This window comes from Echeneis naucrates, chromosome 12 (assembly GCF_900963305.1).
Source record: "Echeneis naucrates chromosome 12, fEcheNa1.1, whole genome shotgun sequence".
NCBI classification, from domain to species: domain Eukaryota; kingdom Metazoa; phylum Chordata; class Actinopteri; order Carangiformes; family Echeneidae; genus Echeneis; species Echeneis naucrates.
Window position 1 is genome coordinate 13,941,565 of NC_042522.1, and position 27,860 is coordinate 13,969,424.

Genomic DNA, 27,860 nt, shown 5'->3' on the forward strand with positions numbered 1-27,860 from the left:
CCGAATCGCGCCGTGTTGAACGGTTCAATGTGGCTAACAAGATTCTTCTCTCAGATACAGTGAGAAAGAAATAGACAAATTCAACAGGTCGACTGAAAAACCAACAGCTTGTGTCCCTCAAAATGAGTGACGACACGGACTCCCCTCCAGAGAGGGAAATGAAGGTAGGCTCTGTTATTTACAAAGTGGTGCTGACATGCTACCATTGCTAAGCTAATGTTTGCTAACCTTGTGCCAGTTCATCATCTGTGGTTCAGGTTAGCTCAGCTTTAGCTAGTGAGCTAGCTGCTTGGGTTTAGGTTTTCTGTTTAGTATAGACAAGGCCAAATGTATGGAATGGGCACGATTATAAATTAAGAGTTCTTTAGCTTCTCGAAAGTTGCCCAAAGTAAAGCGGATGTTTTTACTTATCACGTCTCTATTTTGATGCTAGCTCGCTAGCAGCATGTAGTAGTTTGCTCTTTAACAGTTTAGTTTGAACTTGGCTGTAGGTAATCTTTCAGTCGCCTCTGTGTGAAATGACACGACCAGATATTAGACGGTCAACACGTGTGCTTTTGCTGTAACAACACAAATAATGAAGAAATAATAAAAATGGGCATAAAAATCGCAGCGTACGTTCTCCGCTGATATCCAAGACTTTAACTTTCAATTTGAGGATCTGTGGTGTCATCAAATTAGCCAAGGCAAAGACAATTAGCTCCCCTGTCTGGTCAGGCACGTTTACAGTATACTATTATTTCCCTCCTGTTAACTTTAACTTGCGTTTATTTAACTGGACCCTCGTTTGTTTACAGCTCATAACTGGCCGCTGATAAGTAACAGTGCTTGTGCTTGCCTTTGTGTTGCAGGATTTTCAGTTTCGTCAGATGAAGAAAGCAAGAGTTTTTGATACGCCTGAGGATTTGCCAAAAGAAAGATCTAATTTGCTGACCATCTCAAACAAATTTGGTTTAACTTTTGTTGGACTTGATAGAAGATTCAAAGTTTACCAAACTCAAGATATACTGGCTGCTGATAAAGCAGATGGCAACTCCAATGAAATAGGTATGAACAAGACCACACAGGTGCCATTTAAAATGCATATCTATTCAGTTCTGTGCTGTGTGATCGTGCCACATTTTTCATTTAATTTCCTGTCAGCTGTTGTACGCATATATCACTCCAATGTTTGTTTTCTAGTCGATGGAATAGCAGTATTGGCAGAGGTGACTGTGGAGCTGACTGTACACCACTTGGCTCTCAGTTGTGATGAACTTACATTGTCGGTGTGTGGGATGTCTGAGGGGGCAGGATTGTCCCTCACGTTCTATGATGTCCGCACCTTCATGAACAAGGTGACTACTTGAATAACTTTACCTAATGTACCTGTGTGTTAAGTGCATAGTTCTGTTTATATAAAAAGCATTAAGATATCTTCAGATATCATTACAAGGCTCCACAAAATAATGCAGTTTATTGACTGAAATTAACAAGGAAATGTTTAAATGTTAAAGTTATGTAAATGTTGAAGTTATGTTTAAGTTATACATGTTACACTAATTCACACGCAGCAAACTCTGGCTTTGGAGAATCATTACACCTTACACATTACACACTGAGTTGATTAATACCGCGTTGAAGCTCACATTGCTATTCACTATTTGTATTGGCAGCTGTGGACTTAGAGATCCCTAATATGAAAGAATTCCTGAGACGCAGCTAACCGTTGAATGTAATTTGTTTGGCTGGTTCTGCTGCATAAAATAATGTATAATCGTAATTGAAAATAACTTCTAAAATGCATTTCATTGCAATTTATATTTTGCTAATTTAATGTTATATTTCACAACTTCTCTTAGTCAGTTAAAAATGTAATCACTTCAAGCATTTTGATGTGTCTGATTCCTTTTCAGACAAGACAACAGAAGTTACCATTTGCATCACTGCAGCCAGCTGCACCTCCTGGCACTTCAGTGCAGGATCTGAAGTGGAATCCTGCTCAGGTGTCTACTCTGGCTGTCTGTCTGTCGGATGGCAGTATGATGGTTTTGGATGTTACTGACAGTGCCAAAGTACAGGCTGAGCTCCCCTCTTCAAGTGGCATCACATGCAGTGAGTGAGACTGACTCTAGCTGCTGAAGTATCTCTATTCCACATCTCCGCTGTGACTCATGTACTTTCTTTTACACAGTTTGCTGGAGTCCAAAAGGAAAACAAGTTGCTGCAGGAAAAATGAATGCCACAGTCAGTCAATATACACCAGTGAGTAAAACTAAATTCCTGTAATCAAAAGTGAAATGCTGCAGCAGCCGGTAATGGACAATGTGAATGACTGATTCTCTTCTCTGTTCAAAAGGCACTAGAAGAGAAAAAAGTAATTCCTTGTCCACACTTCTACACCTCCTCTCCCGATGAACCTGTTAAAGGTAAGATGTCCATTCCCACATGTAAAATTTAAGAGAGCTGTGAAGTGTGCCCTGTCTGACTAATTTCCATTTTTCCATCTTCTCTCATAGCTCTGGATGTGCTGTGGCTGAAAACCTATGTGTTTGCAGTGGTGTATGCCGCTGCTGATGGGTCCCTTGAGACGCCTCCTGAGCTAGTGTTGATCTCCCTCCCTGTGAGTACCCTGGACATCCTCGTAAACACACTTCTGTCAGGTTTCTCACCTTTGGTTTTCAGTGCAGTCTTACTCAGTGCCTCAGTGGACCATGCCTAAGTATTACTTGAAGGTCAAATAATGCTTCTGTATTATCGTGCTATCAAATGTGTTATGTTATTTGAGTGGGTTCCTCTGTGTAAGCAACTACTGAACCATACAAGGCTGTTGCTCTTTGTTTCCTTATGCTTCTTGCTTGTATGACTTGTATGTAACACCTACATTTAATTTCTTTTAATTCAAATTAAATTTCATTTTATTTTGGCAGAAAAAGGATGAGAAGGTGGAGACAAAGTATCTGAATTTCAGTGACACTGTTTACGGCAGCTGCACAGAGCGACAGCACCACTACTTCCTTAGTCATGTGGAGGACTGGTAAGACTAATCAAAATGTACAACTCTTGATGTTTAAAATAGCCACTCAAAGACCTCATGATTGTTTAAATATTTTGTTTATCTGTCCTAGCAGTGTTGTTTGTCTTATTATATCGTCATGGAAAGTTTGTGTAACTTTCTGCTTTGATTCATTGTTACATCCAGGGACCTTGTGTTTGCAGCATCAGCAGCTTCCATTGAGGTCAGCGTGATAGCCAGACAAGATGACAAGGTGTGTAATGAAAGAAAAAGCTGTTATAGATTTATTTTAAAAAGACACACAGTTTTAAATATAGATTTAGGAACAAATTAACAGTGCGTCTCACTACGATGGATGTCTGTTTTAAAACCACATTTTTGAAAGAAAAACACAACATTGTAAGTGCTTTCTTTATCTACAAAGTTTTAGTGCTGTGTGTTTGTTTTTTTTTTTTATAGATTATTCTCTTGTTTTAATTGACAGTTGGTTTTAGGCTAAATAGATGTATAAGGAAAATGTGCCAAATGCCCGTGGACAAAATTTCCAACTTATCTTTTTAGATCTGGGAACTTTGGATCCTGGAAGATGCAAGTAGGGCTGAGCTTCCAGTGACAGAGTCAAGTGAAGACACTTTGCCACTTGGGTTAGCCATTGACTACACCAACCAGCAGGAGATCCACATCTGTAAGTGGACTTTCTGTGGATTTTTTTCTTTTCACCTTTCTGACTCCCCCCCCAAAAAAAACCCTGAAACTACAATCACTGTAGTATATGAAATCAAATATTCAGTCACAACATAGTTTGTACTCAAATGTGTGACCTACCACTTTTCCCTACATAATCCAACTGAGTGATTTAGAAAATATTTCATTACATCCATCCTCCTTGCAGTTGTTATCCACATGTGTTTAGGTATGACTTATGATTTACTTTTGAAATACCTTAGACGTATGTCTAAGGTGAGGCTTAGGCCAGTGGATGATGAGCAATGGAAACTGAACAAGTTTAGGTGGTTTTGTACAGTCTGTCACAGCTGATACGACCACCACCTTGATGAGCTTGTTTTAATGAGGGCACATGATTGGAGTGATTGATTTTTGAAACCAGGAAGACATACTGTGGGGCCTAAGAATCAGATTCCACTTTTACATTACAAGGGAAGAGAAAAAGTTCAAAGCCCAGAGCCTTCTTATTTTGTCTTTTCAGATTTCTACAAATTGACAGCTTCTGTGGTGTTTAGTTTTTACAAGAAATCTTCTCTAATAGAAAGAGAACCAGGGGGCATCCATCATTTTTAAGTTAATTTTCAATTTCAGGCTACCATGTGCATGCAGCATCCACTGCAGTGTTCTAATGCAGCATGTGTGAAGAATAGTGATAAGCTACCGTCTCAGTACACTGTTTTATCCTAACTAGCAAAGTCTGTCAGACATTCACGTAGAGCTGCTTATGCTGTCTCGTCACATCTCTCCCTACTCATTCTAAGCACTCCATCCCCATCAGGAAAAAAACCCCTGCAATTTGAGCATTTCTGACATGATTGAAGTCTGATCAAAACCTTTATCTGAAGTGAGACATTAGATAAGGAAGGTGAAAGAAAAGTAACAACGGCGTTATCTGAAGAGGAAAAAGATGCACTAATTAAAATGGCTAAGACAAGCTAGAGGACTACAACAAACAACAAAGCCCAGACAATCCTGTTGCAGAATGCTGATTAGGTGGACTGCGTGCCTGTGCCTTCTGTTCACTCTCTTTCACCCTCTATCTCTTTGCTTCTCACAATCTTCCAAACTATGGTTTCATAGATGCAGTATGTTTGTGTTTTGTTCTTTGCAGTGTGATTATTTTGTGGAGAACTTAAAATCGCTGTATTTTGGGAAGAACAATACTTCAACATATGTTTCCATATTTATGTTGACAACATCTAATTTAATGTGTTTGTGTGGATGTTGATTTATGTAGTAGACAGACATTTTAATTTATGTAGACAAAAAAATAAGAGGCTGTCATTATGGAGTGAAAAAATGCAAAATGTTGAATATTTTTCAGTGGTAATTAACGAAAGTCTGAGAAACAAGCTGTTATTCCCTGATGGCAGGGAAAGTTTCACCTGAAGATTAGTTTCAGATACACAACAGCTGTAAAGAGAACAAAGAAGACAAAGTGCTTGGTATATATCGCTTGACTTTTCTGTAATGACTAGTATCAGCTCTGACTAATGCATCTTTAATTTGGGCTGTGAATACTCAATTTCATCGTTTAAATGTTGGTTTAGACTGGAGTTGCAGTTTTTGTCTGCAGCCCACAGGACACTGCGTGATTTTTAGAAAGTGGGTGTGAAGAGCAGGATAGAGTTTCAGGGTTTGGCAACAAGAGTACAGTGGCGGACTGTATTTTACCAAACAAAGTATCTTAGAATGTCATCTTTGTACTTGGCTAAAGTGTGCTGCCTTCAGATGAACACTGGATGCTTATTTTAACCACTGCAAGGTGGAATGAGCCAAGGCAAATGAGATAAATAGTCCACCAACATTGAGGCTTTGAGCTCAAATGCAATCAAAACTTTAATGATTAAAGTGACAGACCACATTTTCTTTTTCAACATGAACAGAGATGGCATATTCAGTAGACAGCACTTTTTTAATTGTTTCTTTTTTGCATTTGTGTGAGTTGGAAGCACAGAGGTGTGATGATAAAATAATTTCTCAGCGGTATATCAGTGTCCAATGTAGACTGCATATCGATATGGCTCTCAATCAAAAACCTGTCTACAGAGTTTCTTACCAGAGATCTCTAGAGATTCTCCCTGATCTGTGGAAGGTTACAGAATGTTTTCGAGAGCAAGGATATAGTCGAGTTATACTAGAGAGGAAGATGAATGATGGGTGACAGTGATGCTTTATGAAAAATAAAATTGGTATTTTTTCTGACTAGATTTGAATTTGCATTTGTATTTCCTCTCTCTTAAAGCTGATGAGAAGACCTTGCCCCCAGCACCCACTATGCTAATGCTATCCACGGAGGGATTACTCTGCCCATTTGCTCTACTCAACCTGAATCCTGGGGTGAAGCAACTGGTCTCACCACCTAACCCTGTCCCCTTGCAAGGGGAGAGGCTTCCCAAGCCAGGTAAGGAAGGTGTTCAATTAAAGTCTAAAAACTAGTTCAAAGTTATTCACAATAGCAAATTGCAATTATATAAGTGATAGTTACTTACTGTTTGCCAGACTTCACAGTAATATCTGGGCAATGTAGACTCAAATTAAAATCTTAAATTCTTTCACACCAAACGTAAGTTATGATGTGAATCGTATTATTTTGTTTTCTTCTTCTTGAAAACAAAGTAAAATGACAAAAATTATTCAAAACAACTTTTGAATTTATTTTGTTTAAAATTTTCCCTTGTGGGATTTAAACTAAATTTCCCCTTCACTTTATATATTCTATAAAGTACTCTGAAAGAAAATGCAATGGGCCGGTAGTCACTTGATTTTCATTTTCCCGTTTTTGTTGTTGAAACTTTGTGAGGAGTTTTTTTTTTTTATTGAATGAGACCAGTTGCTTTAATTGAGCAGACAGCTTTGACTAGACAGATATTTATTTATTTATTTATTTTTATTTTTTTTCCATAAGTAAAGCTCATTCAGAGACTCCTTTGAAGACTGACAGTAATGTAGCATTTAACCTATTACTACAAATGCAGACTTCTTCTCTCTCAGGGTAATTAATTTGCTCCTAGAATTCAAAATGACAACTTATTCATTTTTTATTCACAGGTTCCCTGGCAGTCCAACCACTCAAAGTTACTGCCCCCATCCCATCTGCCCCAGCAGCTTTTCCCAACCTCAGTCTCACTTCAGCAGCTGTGTCCACTCCTCCAGCTCCTGCTGTGTCTTCCTCTGCTGCTCTCTTCAGCAGCGTTCCCACAAATCCTGTCTCATCGTCATCATCAAGCTTCAGCTTCTCTGTCCCATCCACCACCTCAGCCACTCAAGCTTTTTCCCTTGGGGGGTCCACACCTTTTGGCTCCGGATCCTCTGTGTTCTCCTTTGCGTCCAAACCTCCCTCTGACAGTCCCTCAGGACCTTCTGCGTTTTCTTTCAGCACCCCTTCTATAAAACCGCCAGCAGTGGCAGCACCAGCTCCAGTTTCAACACCACAAAACCTTGCCACTGCCTCCCCCCCTACTGTGAAACTCAATCTAAATGAAAGGTATAGACATATCATATTTTAGGCTATTCTGACTGACACTGAGGTTTTTACACATACAAATATACTGAAATCTGTTTGCTCTATGCTAAGGTTTTCAGCTGTGGAGACCCTGGCACCAGCTTCAGCCCCACAGTCTTTCTCCTTCAATTCTTCACTGCCCAAAACAGTTGTCTCCAATTCCAGTGCTTTGACGACAACTAAACCCACAGCTGTATTAGGTAAGAAAGCTCAGTTCCTTCTTTTACACAAACTTGTGAATCACTATCAAAGAACTTTTTAACTGTAAATGTTCATGACCAGGATTGTGATTCTCATATTGTTGGTTGTGCCTCACCTCCAGTCCGTCCAGTTCAGACAAGCACGCCACCCACTGTTGTCCCGAAACCTACTCCTGCTGCTACTGGCCGTGTCCAAACTCCACAGGTCCTGTTTGTTTATTGTTGTTGTTGTGTTTTATTTATTTATTTATTTATTTATTTATTTTTTAATAATATATTTGTCTGAAAAATGTGACAAAAACATAAAATGAGTAATAAATAAATATTAAGCAAAATGTAGTTTGGTAATGTTAAAGTGACATGAATCTTTTTTCAATCATTTTGGTAATTCATTGTCAGGTATAAAATGAGAAAGGTCTCAAAGTCTCAACATTTGGTCTTAAAAGATTCAAAAGGAAGCAGGTGTGAAACGCTGACAGCAGGGATTGTGACTACTAATTCGAAAAATATGACACGCCATAAACCAGAGCAGAAACCAGACATATTGCAGCATTTACCATGAATTACTGGAAACTGAATTCACATTAGCATTACAAACAAGTTTCTAACACACTGCACTCGCAACACATTACATTCAATCGGCTAATATTCGACAAATAAAAAAATAAATAATAACATTAACAATCAGAAAACAGCCTTGATATGCAGTCTCAAATAGATAAAACATTGAGTATTTGCATTGCAACAAATCTATACAGTCAAAGCGTAACTGCCATAGCAACAGTGCAGCAGTTGTTGCTACGAATATTCAACTAACTAACGAACAAGTGCTGCGAACAAAAGTAAACTATCAACAATGTAAATGACATATCTTTGAAGATGAACATTGTGTATTTTTCTTGTTTGTTTGTTTTTTGTTTTTTTTGGGGGGGGATACAGGCAGCTCTAAGTGTGAAGGCCCTGGAGAAGCAGCTACAGCAGAAGAAAGACTCAGACCACGTTATGGCTGGCATACTCGAAGAGGTGAGACACATCAAAAAGGTTGAGTCTTGATAGTTAAAGCTTCAGTCCCAAACAATATCGGGAAAATAAATGTTCTTGGTAGATGTTTCTGTTTTTACCTATAAACTGCAGGGTTGGAATTTTTATGCAGGTTACTGTTAAATGTAAATTAATAGTACCAGGTGGTGCAAAGTATGAGCAAGTCAGTTTGATTCCCTCTGCATTTACCTGCCAAAGTGTTGTAATGTAGGAGCTTTCGACCACATAACTGCTACCAAAAGTTTCCAACCAGTAACTACTACGTACTGTTAGTTCACTGAAATAGCTAGATGTCCAAACTTATCTTAATTGGCTAATGCATGACAGCATATACTTTTTGTAAAAACACACCATTTATACATATCACATAATAGTCCTAACAGTGCAATTACGTGTAGTTAATCATCATTTTGAAACCTGGCACAAAAGTGAAGTATTTTTGTATAACTGATGGAATTCATTGCTGGTTGCTGTTATGAGTATTGGAATGAGTCTGGACAAGTTTTTCTTAGCATTTCTTTCCCTTGTCGTCAGATTGCACACTTCCAGAAGGAGTTGGATGACCTCAAGGCTAGAAGCGCAAGGGCAGACTTCAAAGTAGGCAGCAATGATGAAATGAAGGAGTTGAGGAAAGAGTCAGAAGACCTCCATATTTTCACCCTGGAGATCAAGGAAACTACAGAGGTAAGTTGTAGGTGAAATACATCTTCAAAAACTTTTGTTTAAACCATATTTGAGAAAGCAAAAATTTGGGTCTAGACTGATTGTGTGAGCAAAATGGGTCTAGATTCAAATGAGCATGTGAATATCGAATGGCTACAGAGCTGTCTTTGTACAAAGAAAACGTTTTTGCTTGATTATTTCTCAAGCTGCCACGATTTATTCATCGGGTGTGTAATGTTCATAACATGAGAGGTAATTTCGTAAAACAAACAATGCACTCTGTAGTCTAATTGATTGCTGAGGTCTACACTCAAAAATATAATTAATTTCCCAAAAATAGGGATAGCAGAAATTTTTATTCTGTCTGGACAAACTAATCAAAATGATTTTATTAATATCCTGATCATACGGGGTGGCAACCAAGAATTAACCGGTGCAAAATTGTTCGCTATGCTTATCTTTTTCTTTTTTCTTTTTTTTTCTTTTTTTTTTTTTAATTAAATTTTCAGATGAGTTTGAAAGACTGGCCCATCCATTTTATATTATCTATTTCTGTTTAATAACATTGTAAGTAAATATAAAATAGTAATTTTCTGTTGCGACATTTAGGTCTGTTACATTTATCACGACAGCCTTTTCAGTCTCCGGAGTACTTCACTCAAAAACTCATGGAAAACTGGCACACCACAAGTTGAACATGAATAACTTTCTGCAACAATTTCACAGCCATTTGAAACTGTTCCTCCAGTGACGTGCTTAAATAATGTACTGTGTCACATAGTTATAGACGTGCACAACAGCAACGCTGCTACTGGTATTTGCATCTTATAAACTAAAATAGTACAAGCACCCTCTTAGGTTATATTCACCATGTGCTTAATGACTTATCAACCATATTTTTGTTAATTACAACCAACATCTGGTTTTTTACGTTGAATTTTTTGTGTTAATGTAAGAGTTAATACATGATCTTTGTCTAAAATGTCATTGTCATACATGTTTATTAGTTTTAATTGATTGGTTTGGACACCTGATCACTGTGGCATTGCTGTCCAACCTTTTTGTCTTTCTGATTCTCAGTCTCTTCATGGGGACATTGGGACACTGAAGACAACTTTATTGGAAGGCTTTGCTGGGGCAGAAGAGGCCATAGCCCAGAGTGAATTGAGCAAAGACAGACATTACAGACAGCTGCTGTACAAAAAACCTCTGGACCCACGCAGTGAGGAACAGCTCAAGGTGAGAAATTGGGAAATGGAAAACTCAAGTAATCTTTGCATGAGTGAATACTTAAAAATATCATGCGGTCTTTAGGTATGTCACATCAATTTTGTCTTATGTTCCCTTTTGCTCAGGAGATTCGCAGACTGTACCAGTATGTTATGTTTGCTGTGGAAGATGTCAATGACGTGTTGAATGTGGAATGGGAGAAACACTTGGAGAAGAAGAAAAAGCAAAAGTAAGCACAAAACACCAGATATTCCATACTGAAAAGATTTTGGGTTTAATATAATTAGTGCTTAAATAATTCTCTACTTTACAGACACATGGTTGTACCAGGACGCGAGGGTCTGTACACTACACTTGCCAATAACCTGTACATCATCGACCAGCAAAAGAACAGATTGGAACAGTTGGTTAAGGAGCTAACTTCACTGCGACTTTACAACAAAACTACAACACGAACTATAAACAGTAATACTGCAACAGAAACAACTGCTGGGTAAGGATATGCCAAGACCTAGGAGTAGGAGTGGAAGAATGTGAAAACCTCAGGAAAGAATGAGTGTTAAAACCTTGTTCATTGGGAGAATGCAGAACCTATGGAGCAGCTTTGGGAATCAGAGCCATCATACTTCATGTTAATTGTGACCTAAATGGGCTACGTAATGAATGTAGAGCAGTTTTTGAATAATTAACGTGAACAAATTGAACCAAGCAGGATGTTTTTCTTAATCAGCTGACATCATGGCTAACAATGTAATCATATTTCTTGAATAACAAAGTTTTCACTTCTTTTTGGTCATTTCCTTTAGTGAGACAGCCTCAACAAGATGCTAACATCCATTTCTAATTACATTTATCAGCTTACTGGAAATAGATTTTTTGATGCACGTTATTTTTTCCTGTCATTTTGTCAGAATGGAAAGTGAGCTTGAGAGTTTAAAGGATGCTCTGCTGAAAGCCAGACTGGACACGACCCCTCCCAAAACCAAATCTCCAGGTATTCATTTTTCTAAGTTGAATATGAAAAGCATAGCACATTTTTTAATTTTAGCAAATACTAATGCTTTTTTTTTTTCCCCCACCATCAGCCAAGATATCACCAGTGAAACAGTCCCAGCTACGTAACTTCCTCTCAAAGGGACAGATGCCTCCTGTCCGCTCAACTGCACCAGGTACATATATCTTATTTTAACTAATACAACCAGGATTACAGTAATATTTTAAGATTGTAATCCTATTTAATTGTATTATTTTATGTTGTGATTATTTAAAAATGTTCAAAGATATGAGTTTATCTCAAATACGAGTAAAGTAAGTCAAGGCTAGGAAGATATTCACATAAATTGGGATACAAGTGATAATTTTTTAAGAAAAAGTATCTGATAGTTATTTCATCAGGACTCAAGCATTCTTGCTGTCTGAGAATTCTAACATAACTTCATAAACATATCAGGGATGAGAATTAAGAAAGCGGATTTAATACAAATACAATCTCAAAAAAACTGTCAAAAATGTTTGGAATTCAGTGGTCTCTGTGACATTCCTGTTTAAATTCTAATATTGATTGTGCTCCATGAAATGTATTCTTTTCCTACAGCCAACTTGTCACGTTCAGCCTTCCTTTCACCTAAATACTATGAGGAATTAGATGATGTGAGCTCAACCTCCTCCCTGTCCCAGTCCCTGGACCCCCACCCAGCTCACTTGGACTTGGAAGAAGAGGAACTACAGCCAGAGCCCCTTCCCATGACTGTAATACCCCCAGCATTGTCCAATCCCCGCCACCCCACAGTCGTGAGGACCCCTTCTATCCAGCCAGGCTTTGGAGCCATTCAGTCCACCCCTTTAACCAAAATTCACTCAGTACCGGGTATGGGCTTTGGACTCAGCCCTATTGCCAGCCCTAGTAAGTAACTCATAGTAGCTGTTGTTAAAATGTCCAACACAGTCTGGCATGAACATCCAGAGCAACTGCTTTTAAATAACACATGTAACTCAGTTAAACTTTTGAACCAAAGTAGACATGCTTTGTCTTATAAATGTGACTCATTCTACTTATATTTCAGTTCCGACCAATAAGATCAACCTTAGTGGGGCTGATAGCACTGCTCTTGCCACGAAGACAGTAAAACATAGAGCCCCACCAACTGAGCAAAGGACCATACCTGTCACTATCCCTGCCCAGCAGGCTGCAGCTACTGCAGCTCTCCGCAGGCAGATGGCCAATCAGAAGACAGGTAAAAGGAAGCCTTTGGCTTCAAGTGGGAACAGTTGTTCATTTATTTGTTTTTAAATGATAGTGAAGATTTATTAAGTTGTTGCAGGCAACATTGCATATTACAGGCTTGTCTATTGTTGGGTTGCTATGCTCACTGTCAGTCACCAGGGGGAGACACAGACCTACACAACAAATCATGGGAAACTGACAACTCGTGTTTGAGTTGATAGTCCCAATACATCTGAGAATCCTTCAATTAAGCATTTGTGCAATTCAAACCAGGCCTGCATCACCATGGAAACATTCAGTTCATTTAGTTGCATATGTATGTTCTTTGAAATTCTTAACGTAAACTTAATGTATGTGCTTTTGTGTGTGTCCCAGCAGTCATCAGTACTTCATTGACAGAGTCCACTTTGAAGACTGTCCCTCAGGTGGTCAATGTTCAGGAGCTCAAGGACAAAGGGCCTCCTGTGCCATCTTCCAACATCATCAGGTAAAACACAGCATTTATTGTTATTTTTTTATGCTGTGGATTTACTTGAAGTAAAGGATGGCTTCTTCTGTAGATACAATTAAATGTTCTCTAAAATTAAAATAGTATTCCAGTGACTAACTTGTTTCAGAAAATGTTTTCATTTGGCTAACACAGAATGCTTCTAAACTGCTCCCCAGAGTTTATCATAGGAATGCAGATATTTCGTAATCTGGATACATTTCCTGTCGTACAGTGCAGTGACAATAACTTCACCAACCCTATTCTAATTTATGAACAGTGCAGTGTACAGACCTCTGGCAAACCCACAAGCAGAGACACTTTTGAGTTATTTCATTGTCTTGCTTGCAGCTGAACAACTGTGAACAATCCCACAACATTTTTAGTTTGTAGGTACTTAGCAGGGACACATTTTAGCTATTTGACCCTGAATCATTGTCAACAGATATGCTCTTTTATTCTTGGCTATAGGAAGGCAGAGAGATAATGCCTGTCCAAAGTATAGGTGCTCTTCAAAGCTTAATAGTTTTTTTTTTTTTTTAACTTTGTATTGGATTGGAGTCTTTTTGGTAACTGCAATTTGTGATTACCCAATTAAATTTTTTTTTAATGAACCATACCATCCAATTGTCTTCTCCATCTAAATCATCCCATTTTTTTTATTGTTGTTGATACTAAGTATCTTATATAATAAGTACTATCTTACATCATGCCTGTGTTCTCTTGAATCTCTTTCTGATGCAGAGAGTAAACAGTCTGTCAGTATGATTCCTCAAAGGATCCTGTGTTTTGAGTGCATCTCCTCAGCATAGCTTTATGCTTTATTAGTTCAATGGTTAACTGATTCCTAGCCACTGCACATGACTGCCAGGGGCCAGAAGTCTTCAGACTTGATTAATCTGCATCGTACCTTTTTTTTTTTTTTTTTTTTTTTTTCCCCCCCATTCATCACACTCTTCCATCCATTCTTAATCAGCATTCAGAGTTAAAAAAAAAAAAAAAAGCTGTCTTAATTTTCATCCCTTTCTTCACCTCTCTAGAGCTAAGGCAATGGATTATGTCATACAAATCTCCTGCACCAGCATACTAGATGTTCAAATACTGGGTCAATGAGTAATGAAAAAATAATATACTGTAGAATTTAGCCAGATGAAAATGAAACTATACTGCATTATGCTTCCTGCATAATTCTCTGTTTTCGTACCATACTCCTCATACCATTCGTCCTCCACCACTCCTCTTCACTTCCCATTCCTCATGTCTTTCATTTGGCTCTTTATTCATGACATTATTTAGGCACTTGTGTTTTGGCCATTTGCTTCCTTCTGCCTGTTATTCTTTTTGCTTCACTGGGTTTGTCCTGCACTTTTGTGCTTGATATTTTGGCAGGCCATCCCAACGCAGGGCTTTTCCCATATAAAACCTCCTCACATTAATAAACAAGAAAAGTAAGTCATTGAGAGTGTAAGATGATTATGAAAAGGGGCTTTTCCCTGATTCTGAACTAACATGCTATGCTTTTTCTGAACCATTACTGTTTGACCACATGTACAGCAACTCCTTCAAGTGATTCCCAGCCCAATATAGCAGGCCAATGTGTACATTTCACAACAACAAATTCCAATATCAGTTATTAATGTAAATATAATTAGCACGTGCGGTTTTGGCCATGTGTACACAGATGTAACATGGGTGCATTTGAATCATTTCTTCATCTGCTCTTACTTCCAGTTTGTCAGTGCCTGATCCTGCTGCTCAAGTCTTTGCAACAGTCTCCTCCAACCAGGCTAAACGAGTGAGTCAATCAGCTGTCAGTTTTTTTTTGTCATACACGTTTTGCTTTATTCCTGTTGCCTCTGTCACCCATTAGTTCCAAAGATGAACTGCTCTTAAACACGCAGTGAAAGCCTCACAGACTAAATGTCTTTAAAGAATTGGTGACACGGTGCAGGAGTAAACAGATGTCTTCACTATAGTTTCATGAATTTGACATGGCTTTCTTGAAGTATAAACATCTAGATTACGAAAATTCTGTTATCCCCTTAACTATTAACTTGGGAAATTCACAGATTGTTGACAGCTTTGCATGTGAATACAGAGCTTTAACTCCATGGGTGAGAAAAGTCCCACTGCCTTCCCATGCCGGTGTTACAAATTGCAGTTGGGCGACAGGGGAACTCCTCTCACATATCTTCATACTCACATGGGCTCAGGTTCAATTTAATGGGAATGACCTAAACATAGTCATCTCCAGAACCATGTTTTTTTTTTTTTCACTGTTTTTCTTTTAATATAGCTCATTGGACCTGAGTAGATGTGTAAGAGGGAGCTGCATAATTAGACATAATTTTTAGCATTACAACATTGTCAAGAAAAACTACAATAATTAGTGCCTGTTTTAATCTATCTCTGCAGAATCCTACCCAAACTATTCAGAAGATGTCCTCTGAAAACACAGCCACTTCACAAACAAGCTTTGTATTTGGTAAGCACTGTTTTGAAATGTGTTTCTTCTGTCCCATTGCTGGCATATGGTCACAGATAAACAAAATTACAGTCTCATGATCACAGGCCAACACAACTGGCATTTTATTTTGCCTTGTGATGCATGCCAAATTAAGGGGATGCCACAACTTTCATGACAGCTTTTGACTGACTTCGTCCACTTTGTGTCCCTCAGGTCAACCATCCAAAACAGATGTTTCTGTGGTTCCTGCTAGCTCAGCCGAAAGCACCAGCAAAGGTTTCTCCTTCACATCAGGGTGAGTCAGCTCATGATAATCAAAGAAGCATCCATAACTGAAGATTATGTGTAAATTATACTGAATGATTTTATATATTTTATTTAACAAAATGAAAAGAGAAAATAATTGAAATTATAGTTGAATTTTATCTCTCTGCACTCGTATATCAGAATCTCTATTTTCCCGTGCAGGTCTTTATCCACGAACCGTAGATATTCCCACTGAAATGTGATTTTGGGCAACCAGCTAAAGCCATTCCATTAGTCAGTATAGCCATTGAAGCAAGAACCAAATACATCAAAAGAGTGTGGCCTTAGTCAAATTAATTCATTGCTTCATTGCTCCATTGCTGCACTCATTGCCTGTGCCTGACCACATTGGTGAGCAAGGTGTGGATGGAAGTGAATAGTTTTATGCAGCTTTGTATTGCTGAGATTCCCCAGAGACCCAAGTGTTTTCCCACATCCCAGAAATCCTTCAATCTGAAATATTCCCCATTACACAAGTCATAGACTCTCTCACTGTGGTTTCATTGTGACTGAAATTGTTTCTTTTGCAGGTCCACGGGGTTCAGTTTTGGTTCAGTTACACAGGGAGCTGGAATGTCTCAAGGTAAAAAAAAAAAAAAAGAAGAGAGCACCATGGTATTGAACAGTTGTAGATGTAGAACATATGAGGGTTTTTATTATTATTTATTTATTTTTGTTTTCCTTATTTCTCTGTAGGGAAGGACGTCACTAAGTTTTCATTTGGTGGAAATGGTAAAGTGGCATTTGGCCAGACTGGAGAGGAGGCATTCCCCCTCATCCCGAAGTCTACCTCCGCTGCTCTCGGCACCGGGTCCCCCACCATGAGTTTAAACCCACCAGGGGAAACAGGCAAACCCACCTCCACCACAACTGCTCTCAGGCTAGAACCACAGCCTCCTAAGACAATTGGAGGAGAAACCCTCGGCAGTTTCTCCGGACTACGTGTGGGCCAAGGAGAAGAAGCCAAAGATTCCTCTGCCAAACCAACTCCTGCCTCATTTACCTTTGGGGATGCTGGACTTGGATTGGGCAAGGGAGCAGCACAGTTTAGCTTTGGTGCAAATCTCCAAAAGTCTGCAGAAGATTCAACAGGGGCAGACTTGTCCAAAGGAGCAACGTCAGGCAGTCTGTTCAGACCCCCTGAATCTAATACCAAGCCGGCCTTCTCTGTTCCACAGACAGGCTCAGCTGCCTCAGCGTTGCCTATGTCCTTCAGTAGTCTTCTTGCAGCATCCTCAGACTCCTCAGAGGAACCAAAAGCTCCACAAAAATCTTCAGATCCCACGCCGCCTCCTGAAAAAGAACCTGCTTCTGAACCTGCTGCAGAGAGCATAAGTGCCCCTGTAGTATTGGAGTCTGCAGGGGATGCTGCCACCACAGAAACGACTGCAGCCAAACCAACACCTGCAGCATCCACACCCACACCTCCTGTGGTCACAGCTGCCCCTACAACAGACCCTCCCTCATCTATCATTGCACCAACTGAAGCTACAACCCCAGCTCTAGTCAGTGCTGCTCCCACAACAGAAGCCAACGCAGAAACCACCACCTCCACTGCTGCTCCTGTGCCTACTTTAGCTGCTGTTGCCCCTGCTGTGGTGGCTGTCTCCCAGGAAGTGCCAGCAGTATTTCAGGTTCCCTGTTCTGACAAACCAGGGTCCATTTTTACTCAGCCAGTTCCTGCAACGACAGACAGCAGTTCCCTAGGAGTCACACCAGTCATCAACACAGTTGCCCAGGCTGCCACCACCCCAACACCTACCATTGCTAACAGTGCAGCAACTACTGTTGTTAGCACTGTATTCGGGCAACCTCCTGCTCCCCCAGTTTCCTCAGCACCATCAGGCGCCGCAGCCCCAACAATCACAGGTTTTACCGCATCTGGGTTTGGCACATCAACTGGAACTGCTTTTGGCAAATCTGTGTTTGGACCAACGACTGGCTTTGGTCAATCAGCCAGCAACACTGGAACTGCCAGTGGCTTCTCTTTTTGCCAGTCTGCATTTGGATCAAGTTCTAGTAGCGCGACTACAGGAGGGGGCGGTCTCTTTGGTGCTTCTACTGTTAGCAATGCAAGTTCCTTCTCTTTCGGCACAAGCAGTGCAAACACAGCCAGCAGCACAGGTTCAGGGCTGTTCGGACAAAGTACAGGCCCAGCATTTGGCCAGAGCTCTGGTTTTGGACAAGGGTCAGTGTTTGGTAGTAACACCACCACATCATCATCTACAGGATTCAGCTTTGGACAGACCTCAGGTGAGTGGGAGGCGGCACTTCCTCTCAGTTGTAAACTACATGAGGCACTTGTTGATAACTGTTTGTGTTCTCACTCTATTTAGTTGCACTGAGTAATAAATCCTGACATTTATGTCGAAGATATGAGTGCTATAGCTATGATGTTTGGTAAGATAATAAGATTGGAATAATTTGACTTTAATAAAGTCAATTACAAAAGCTGCAAGAATTGCCCAGTAAAGGTCTGGTCAAATGTGTCTCAGATCTCAAGCCAAACAGTGTTTGCAATTATAGTAAAAAAAAAAAATTTGTCCTTTTTTTTTTTTAAGAATATAAAGAAATTCTGACCGAACTGTCTCGTTTTTACGTGTCGTATCAGCCCTGATTTTAATCTTGTTGATGCTGCTGTTGTTTTTCATTTCTGTCATTTGGATTAAATCTAATTTGGATGCTTTCACGACCTTTATTTGTCCCCCAAGGGCAATTGTTTCTGCTGCACTGGCAATAAAAACATCCATAACAACAGTATCGCCAATAACAACGACAAAAGTAGTAGAGTGAGACACACTAGTGCTAGCTGGCTTTCCAGAGTTGAACAACAAGATAGCCGAAGCTGCAAAGAATATATCTCTTTGTTTTGGCTACTGTTTTTTTTTTCTTTTAACAAATAAGGCATTCTGAAATGACACTACCAGTCTTTGAAATGAATGGGCTACACATTGTTTTCAGTTTCCAATGATATTCATTCATCAAAGTTACACAGCTACAGTTAACTTGTGTCTGACAATAGTGACACTAATAATGTTTGACAACCATTACTTTATACTGGTCTATCTGTAAGGGCAGTGAGGGAGGCTATGTGAAAATGTTGTGATGAACCAAATGTGACACTCGACACCTTATTTTGTCTGCAGTATACTGCTTTCCTGTGAGTGGGTTTGAGGTGTGGAGTTGGCTATGACATTTATGGTTGTAGGGTCTCAGTCGGGTGGCATGAGGGGAGTTGTCCCGTTCCCAAGGATTTTCTAGATTCCTAACTCGGTATAAGAATATCTGTCTCTGTGGACAGCTGATGTCAGTGTATCAGCTCAACAGTAACACACAGCTGATGTCTCCAGACTATGTGGGTTGGAGGGGGTCTCTGTTTAATGATACTGGTGAACAAATGGGAAGCAATCTTGCATGATGGTGACTAAAAACTGGGAATGGCATCTGTTGTGGAAGTACAGAGAATACCTCTGCCTTGACCATTTTTATCTTTTTATTCCAGCTTTTGGTTGCTCTTCTGCCACTCCTGTGTTTGGTCAGCAGACAAACAGTGGAAGCGTTTTTGGACAGGTATCTTTCACCTTCCGTTTAGTGAGATTGATAGTATTACATTCCAAAATATTGCTCATTCTGGACAAATCATGACTAACAATCGTCTCCTAGCAGCAGCCATCGACTGGTGGGAGTCTGTTTGGTTCAACTTCAGCCAATGCAGCAGGCTCATCTGCTGGTGGAGGATTCTTTAGTGGCCTAGGAGGCAAACCAACAGAGGAGGCTGCCAACAAGAATCCATTTGGAACCACCAGCTCCACTGGAGGCTTCGGGCAATCTGCTCAGACAGGTAAGCCAACACAATCTATTACAATGTTGTTTACTGATACTTTTTTATTTATTTATTTTAGTTTTTTTCAATCTTACTACTTGCGTCTACCACACCAGAATGAAAATTGAAAGCATTAAACAGAAGAGCTGGAAATACATTATTTACTGGCCTTACATGAATTTGCTAATTTTTCCTCAAGGTACCAGCAGTCTGTTTGGCAATAGTGGGGCCAAGTCCTTTGCCTTTGGGCAATCCTCCTTTGGTGAGCAGAAACCTAGTGGGACCTTCACCACTGGAGGTGGGAGTGTCGCATCACAGGGCTTTGGCTCTTTCTCTACACCAACAAAACCAGGTACAACTTTCCCTGTATGAATATGTGGTATCCCTTTTGTTTTTATGTCCTTACTGTCTCTCGATACTCGAAGAGATTAAAATAGTGCACATTTGTACTTTTTATTACATTTAGACTGATGACAGTCTCACACTAGACCTATCTGTGATATTCATATTAAATTAGGGGATGAAATTCATTCATTCAGATCAGGCTTGTGTAAGTGATGTTGGATTTTTCTTTGACATTTTATTTTCCGGGGTCTGGCTTCGGGGCTGTGGTTCAGTGATAGGGTGGCAAACCCCAGGCACCCATACATAATCATATTTTATTCAGCAGCCAACTCTTGACATTGCTTTCTCCTTTATCATCCGCAATACAGCAAGTGTCCTTATCGCTTCACCCCAGTAGAGCAGAAAGTGAGGTAGTCAGATGCTCTGTCATTTCCTGCCAGAATGCTGCTGATGCAAAGTTACCTAAAAACTGCTAAGTCACCATGCAGTGAATCAAAGGTGTTATATATTTAATGCTTAAAGTGATCTGAATTATAATTTTAGTCTAAGTATCTTTATTTAGAATATTACCATTCACTATTCATCATTGTTATGAGTAAATTTGAAAATACGGTTATCCCTCTCTGCTGTAGTGTACAGGATGTGTAGCTGAGGTATCAATTAAAGCAATGTCATAATTGGGATACAGGAAAGGGCTTTTTTTTTTTCTGCTGGCTCTAAGGTCTGCCGCCTCTCTTGCAAAATGTTTCATAGGAGTTTTAAGAAGGCCTTGTTAGGAGTATAAAACATTTTCAAATCTTCTAACATTCTAACACCGACCAATCCTACCACCATTTCTGTTTGTCTCTTAAGCTAGCAAAGCAATGCCTTCTGTCTTTCTTTGAAAAAGGACTTACTATAGAATTACTAATTGTATAGTAGGATGCAATAAACAGTACGGGTGCAGGTAGAATGGTAAAGCAGGAAAACTATTAAGTAATTTTATTTGTCTTTGTTTCATTCCAACTAAACAGTCAACAACTGGGCCCACAAAATATTCTTTTTCCTGAAGAGGTGCATGGGAGCCATTACATACAGCCTCTGATAGAAATCATGCCAAACACATATTCAGCAAATTCACCTACATGGTAGAGGCATGTTACCCAGGCTAATATGCCTACATGTGTCTTCGTCTGTTTAGATTTTTCATATGGTCTGAACTGACTGCTGTGCTTTCCTGTGTCTATGTTGACAAATATTTTAAAATGGATGTAAATATAATTAAATGTAAAGTGAGGTAAAATATAAAACATTAATTAAACCTACCCAGATAGACTTTGGGGTTGTTAAGATGTCAACAGAACCTTAATAATTGCAGCAATTCAAGTTAAGATATTGGTTCCACATACTGGTACCACTAAGCATGCTAATGCTCTTTTCCTGGTCCATGTACAGAGAATATCATCTTGTTTCATTAGCTCAATCAATTATTTACTAAACCATGCTGGTAGCCAGGCTGTAATTTCAGAACTCCCTCTCTTGCCAATGCTCTTTTTGAGGTTTTGAGTTGGTGTGATATGTTCATTCTCTCAGAAAAATGGGTTTTTCCATAATTAAGTACAAATCACAATATAGTAAATCTATTTGTCATTCCAAGGTGAGTTATAGTGGGGAAAGTGTTCATGCTCATTAGAAATTTTAACACAATACACAGTTGTTGACTTGTTTCTACCCAGTAAACAATGTTCAGTGTATTAGTATTAATATTAACTCAGGGAGTCTGAACATAACTCTCCTCACTGATGTGTGTATCCTTTCTTTTGCTCAGAGCCTTCCCCTGAGAGGACAAATACCCTTGACATTGATCAGAAGCCCTATGTAAATGAGCTAAAGCCAAAAAACAATGTCATGACGCACCTTTTTTAATCCATCTTCTGTAGTAGTGATGATGACCATGAATCTCATTGTCTATGTTCCACTTCTTGCTGTTACAAAACAATTTAAGAATATATCAATTTTCCTCTGCACAGGTGGATTTGGCAGCGCTCCTGTGTTTGGCAGCCCCCCGTCTTTCGGTGGATCCCCAGCATTTGGTGGTGCAGCATCATTTGGCTCCAGCCCGTCATTCAGCAACACCTTGGGTTCCTCAGCTGGTAAGGTGTTTGGAGAAGGAACAGCGGCTGCCAATATGGGAGGATTTGGGTAAGAATCTTAATATGTTGTTACAAGCTATGAAATAAAGACTTGCTATATAAATATCTTTTTCCAACTTTTTTTTTTTTTTTACTAAATGACAATTAATTTTTTCAGTTAAGCCTTGTTTGTCTATAAAACTGAAAGTGGGAATAGTTGATAGCTAGTCGTTGCATTGACAATGACAGCAACTTTCACAATTATGTGATTAAATAATCTGGCCTCATTTTTTCATTTGTACTGTATCTATTTGTCATTGTGTCTTTGTATTGGTTTAAATCTTTCCCTGCATCAAGTTTAGATCCTGAAGTAGCAATGTTTGTGTGGCACAATTTCTGACTAACAAACACTAGAGACAGTTATTTTATTTATTTATTTATTTGGTTGTTAGGTTGCCACAGTCAGAAATCATCTAAAAATGTCAGTGTCACCAGGCACTGTGCAGCACAGAGGAGGGAGATGGGGAGCAGGATTTTGCCTGTAGCAAGCAGCAGCTTTTTTGGAAATCATAACATCTGTGTTTCCTCAGTCAACACCCCCTCACACAAGCATAACACATAAAGAAACACCACATTGTTAAACACGCTATTAACATTAGACTGTTGAAATAAAATTAAACTGTTTCAAGGCTTGCTGGTTAGCCAAATGGAGCATGGGTTTGTTAGCCTCCACTGGTGCCTTGTCCAATTATGAAGCGAGACAGCTTTTGTGGGGTTGTATATACTGCTTTTTTTTTTTTTTGCACACATTGTTTTGTTTCTGATGCCTACAGATAAAAGCCTCAGATGGCAAAGTTTACTTTATATTATAAGTTTTAAATTTGACAGAAAAATAATAAATCAGGGTCTACTTACCGGTTTTGTGTGTCTTGCTGCCTTTACTGGTGCAAAACACTTGCTTATTGTTCATCCATCTGACGGTACAGTCATGCAACTTTGAAACTAATGCCACTAAAGCTTTGTCTTTGTTTCTGCCTTCTGCCCAGTTTATTGCCATTTGAGGAGAACTCTTTACATCAAACTCTTTGGTTTGATGTAGAGTCTCACAGCTAATGCAAATCGCCCGTAATTGAAATTGCCTTTTATTATAATTGATTGTGCAGCCTTATTCTGAAGTGCATTTTACTATAAAGTATAATATAGCAAATGATGGGATTTTTTTTTTTAAACAACCCCAAGCAATTAATTAATTCAATCATTCATTCATTCATCTTCTACTGCTTGTAGAAGATGTTGTCTGTTTCTGGGTCATGGCGGGTGCTGAAGCCAATCCCAGCTCACAATTGTTGAGGGCGGGTTAGGTTAACCCAGTCCATCACAGGGCCAACACACAGAGACAGACAGAGACGAACAACCACTCACACTCAGACCTACAGACAATTTAGAGTCACCAATGAACCCAAACATGATGTCTTTGGATGGTGGGAGGAAACCCTCACAGGCACGGGGAGAACATGCAAACTCTGCATAGAAAGGGAACTTTCCCCTAGCAAGTCAGATTTAAACCAAGATAAATTTCTGTTCATTTTACAGCTGTAAAGATGAATGAATCTTTCAAACGATTTCTCCAGCATTGTCAACCTCTGTATGCCCACCGTGTGCATTGCGCCCAAAACTCTGTTCTGTGCAGGACTAGATTATTCCCCTCAGATAATCTCACTCTGGAGTCATCATGCTGCCTGCAGATTAAACTGGCCTGCTTGCTCTCTCTCTTCCTCTGTTTTGCATATTCTCTATTTTCAGTGGGTGTGGGTCCTGTTGAAGGGATTACTGCGTAAACCCCTTTCCCTCAATCCTCTAGCACCATGACACACACACACACACACACATGGTCTGACACCCTCTGTCTTGCTTGCATGTTTACTTGGATTTAGCTAAGCTGCGAATGTCTCTTTTTCTAATTTCTTCTTTCTATTTGTCCCAATAAATTGTTGTTGTAAAACATGGCTGGTAAATGACATCCAGGCCTACACCAAACTGTCTCATGTCCCCCACTTGGTACCAACCTGTGCCTGTTTTAATGTCAGGAGTTTTGTTTGCACTGTATCACATCCTCTGTTTCACCTCCTGTTTTCAGGTTTGCCTCACCTTCCAGTGCCCCATCCTTTGGCGCTCTAGCCAGTCAGAGCACTCCCTCATTTGGGAGTCTGGCCCAGCAGGGCTCTGGGTTTGGAACTCAGCCCACTGGCTTCTCTGGCTTTGGACAACAGCCGCAGGCAGGAGGTGAGACTACTATTTAAATTGCCTTTTTTTTTGCTTTTCTTCCCTAATCATCTGCAAGGGGCCACTTGTTTACCAGCACTTAGTTAAATATTGCAGGCAGCAGAGTCAGTGGCTAAAGGAGAGTGAGTGAGTACTAATGTTACCAACCACTACATACTGGTTTATCCTAGTGTTCTTCATCTTTTATTTTTAATGTTTCTAATGTATTTTTTTATGTAATACAGTGGTATAAAAATAACAGTTAATTTATATCTGATTGTAATAATACAGAAGAAGCCAAAACTCCTACAACCAGTGAGTTGCTTGTTATGTTGTTAAACTCATTATTTGCATTGTAGTGTTAAAATAAAGTGTGAGTGTGTGTGTATGCATATAAATAAATCAATCAAACCACCATGTTGTCCACCCTAAGGTGAAATGATGTGTATGCCTGTCTTCGAGTTTGCCTGACCTAAATTTGTTAGCGGATCAGAGCTCCCCCACTTGTTTCTGTTTGATTTCTCTTTTTCCTTTTTTTTTTTTTTTTTTTTCCCTCCCTTTACGATAAATCTGTTCATCTTGTTGCCTTGTCAGGTCGGCTTAGGTACACAGATCGACGCACACATCTTATATTCTGTGGATTGAGAAATGCTTCTGAACTGTTGGTTTCTCATCTTTTTGCCACACAATCTTTTATTGCTACAATTAATTTCAATCACTTTTCATTTTGCAGGATTTTCAGGGAATACCTTTGGGTCTGCAAACCAGTAAGTGTGGTCACTACATTTAGTTTTTCTTCATGCCCTTTTTCTTTTTTGATGAATGAGCTGATGAATGAGTAGACAGACCTACATTTCTCTGTTCCTTCATGGCAGAAGCGTGTTCTGCCTGTGGTGTTAGAGCTCTGCTGAAGCTCACATCGTTTTTTCCACAGCAGTGCTCCCCATAGAACCATTCAGATTTAATACCACCTCATCTCCTTCCAGTTATTCACTCTTCATGTTTTTTGCCACCTTGAGTCTCATTTCCCCTTTGCTATTCAAATGCAGTAAACCCCAAAAAGACGTGAATACTATAGTCACGTCTTTCGGTACACTATTCGATAAACAATACAGTATTATGATCAGTATTACACGTACTAAATACACATTGTGTCTTTCGTCTTGAACCTGGCATCCTGTCCCTGGAAGGGTGCTGCACAATTTAATGCTCTAGTGCAACTTCCTTATTCCCTAAAATTGCTCCCTTGCGTTTTCCACTCTCACCCTGCTGTCATTCCATTGCGTCTCTCCTTTTCATCCCTCCATCCCATACTCTGCCTCTCCCTCAGTTTGATGCTGTTTGTCACATGGTAGCCACTGCTCCCCGGGGTGTGTTTCACTGGAATGCACTCTTAAGTGTGCATGAGTGTTTGGAGGCGAGCCTTAGTGTATTGGACACATTCACATGCTGTTAATAATCCTCATTCATTTGTTCTTCTTGCATTTCTTGCTCCTTCCACTTCCCCAACCAAACCAATAACCTGTATACACACTATGAATTGCTGCTGTATCGTCAATGCTGAACCATAATTGAACATCTCAACCTCATCTACACTGGAAAGAAATTCAAGTGAAAACCTAACTGAATTAAACCCAGTTTAAACGGTCTTGGTATTATTTGCAATAGCAATATGTTCCCATTAGAAGTCTAACAAATTTCTCCATAAATAAAAGTTGACAGAAAAAGTTGTGTTGCCAAAGCAATGGAGCAAAAACCCAGATGAGATGATGGAATTCATAAAAGACTGAATAATGAACAAAATCACAATATATCTCATACCTATCATTGTATACCTGTGGTTTCTCCTGTGCATCTGCAGTGTGATCACATACACGCTTGACGCTGCTCATGAAAAAATAAACAACAAAACAAAGAGAATACATCAGAATCACAGAAGTCCCTGCTCAGTGTAAACCCACTGTGGGCAAAATAATGACTCATGAAATGATTTGTCAGTACTTTATTTTATGTGTTTTATATATGTTAAACTCACATTCACTTTGATTTTTAATGGGGAAAAAACCTCAAAGCAAAGCACAAATAGTAGCAACATGTCTTTGGTTGTTCCAACACTTTTATGAAGCTCTATCATTGTTATGTTAGCAGAAATATTCATATTCATTCAGTAACAGTTCCACGTCTTCAGAAGGAAAACTACAAGTCTATCAACAGAAAATTATTTCATACCAAATTTTAACAAAGCTGTAATTTGGTATGAAATGTTTGGTATCTTTAAACCTAAAATGGACTTTGAAAAAAAGTTTTATTTACTTTATTTACACGTTAAAGACATAATTGAAAAAAAAAAACAAAAAACTGACTATTATTGAAATTCTTTTCAATAATCTCTCTTTCTGCTTTGTCTGTGATTTCTTCTTCCAGATCAAGTTCACAAACATTTGCCAGTTGGAGAAGCTAGTTTTATTAAACCTCCATGAGCTACAGTACTTTCTACAATCAAGCCCTTTGTGCCACACAATGGGAGGAGGGAAAGGGGAAGACTGTTGCTTTTGGGTTGAAGGGGTAAATAAAGTAAATTAGAAAACTTTTTTTATGTATTAGGAAAAAAAAATAATACAGCTTTTCAAGGAGCGGACTGCAGTTCATTTTCTACATGTTATCCATTTCATGCCATATTACTTGGTCTCTAATATTTTCTGAAAACGCGAGAGAATAAGTTATCGGCAGCCATACAAAAAGTTGAATTCTGTAATTCTTCTGAAATCATGAAAGTAAAATAATTTTGTCATCACCTTTTTTAGTAAATGTATAATTCTTTATTGCCATAAATGGAACACCCCAAATTGATGTTGCCTTCTGTCCAGCATTTAAAAATTTTAGTCACTGTACCTTGTGCAAAAAGTTGGATCCTTTATTTCTAGACATTTCATCATACTACAACTATATACTAAGCATGAATAAATAAATCCAGTTCTGTCCAACTGTCTATATAGAAAAGAGATCTGTCTCAAATGTACACCCATGGAGAATGTACCAAAAATGAACAAAACCAACCATTTAAATGATAATGAAAAGAATTGTGCTTTGATATTTGAAGTTATATTTTCCTTTTAAATTAATTTTTGCAGGAATTCTTCTCTTGATGTATATTTTTTACACAAAAAATAGAAATAAACAAAATTTCAACGTCATCTACACTGGAAGGAACGTGATTTGTTTACCATAGATGTGGATTCTGTTAATATTACAGTTGAATTGTTCATATATCATGTTCCACTCATTAGTCATCGTTATTTGGTGTAGATTTGGTTTTCTTGCAGAAAACTGGGAACAAAGGGGAAACATTTTCTCATAATGTGACTTCCTGGCTAATGTATTATCTTTATATTCTTGAGATTAAATTTAAGCAATAGTAACTAAAACGTCACAGCCCTTTTCCAAAGCCCTTAATTGTCATCCTTTGAGAACTATC

At 39.0% G+C, this 27,860-nt stretch overlaps 1 protein-coding gene across 3 annotated transcripts; it reads left to right on the plus strand.

The window, feature by feature from the left end:
* nup214 (nucleoporin 214) lies at nt 1-27,700 on the plus strand. Of its 3 annotated transcripts, none has more exons than XM_029516133.1 (36): nt 1-164; nt 852-1,047; nt 1,183-1,337; nt 1,896-2,094; nt 2,174-2,244; nt 2,339-2,408; nt 2,499-2,602; nt 2,910-3,016; nt 3,182-3,248; nt 3,557-3,680; nt 5,967-6,125; nt 6,773-7,208; nt 7,299-7,426; nt 7,549-7,631; nt 8,366-8,449; nt 9,002-9,151; nt 10,211-10,369; nt 10,486-10,589; nt 10,674-10,853; nt 11,272-11,354; nt 11,446-11,529; nt 11,955-12,263; nt 12,424-12,594; nt 12,960-13,071; nt 14,803-14,866; nt 15,487-15,556; nt 15,752-15,833; nt 16,375-16,427; nt 16,541-18,097; nt 19,347-19,414; nt 19,508-19,685; nt 19,867-20,019; nt 22,022-22,193; nt 24,261-24,406; nt 25,119-25,152; nt 26,810-27,700. In XM_029516133.1, the coding sequence occupies exons 1-36, from the start codon at nt 123-125 to the stop codon at nt 26,844-26,846; spliced, it is 5,991 nt and encodes a 1,996-aa protein (XP_029371993.1). In that variant the 5' UTR covers nt 1-122; the 3' UTR covers nt 26,847-27,700. The 3 variants fall into 3 exon arrangements, with proteins under 3 accessions (XP_029371993.1, XP_029371996.1, XP_029371994.1); XM_029516136.1 differs by having other exon boundaries at nt 12,963-13,071; XM_029516134.1 differs by having other exon boundaries at nt 19,511-19,685; nt 26,810-27,699.
* The last annotated feature ends 160 nt before the right edge of the window (nt 27,701-27,860 follow it).

Coding starts and splice junctions, on each gene's coding strand:
- nup214 (XM_029516133.1), top strand. CDS start 123: ATGAGTGACGACACGGACTCCCCTCCAGAGAGGGAAATGAAG. Junction 18,098..19,346: donor CAGCTTTGGACAGACCTCAG/GTGAGTGGGAGG, acceptor TTTTTATTCCAG/CTTTTGGTTGCTCTTCTGCC. Junction 24,407..25,118: donor ACAACAGCCGCAGGCAGGAG/GTGAGACTACTA, acceptor TTCATTTTGCAG/GATTTTCAGGGAATACCTTT.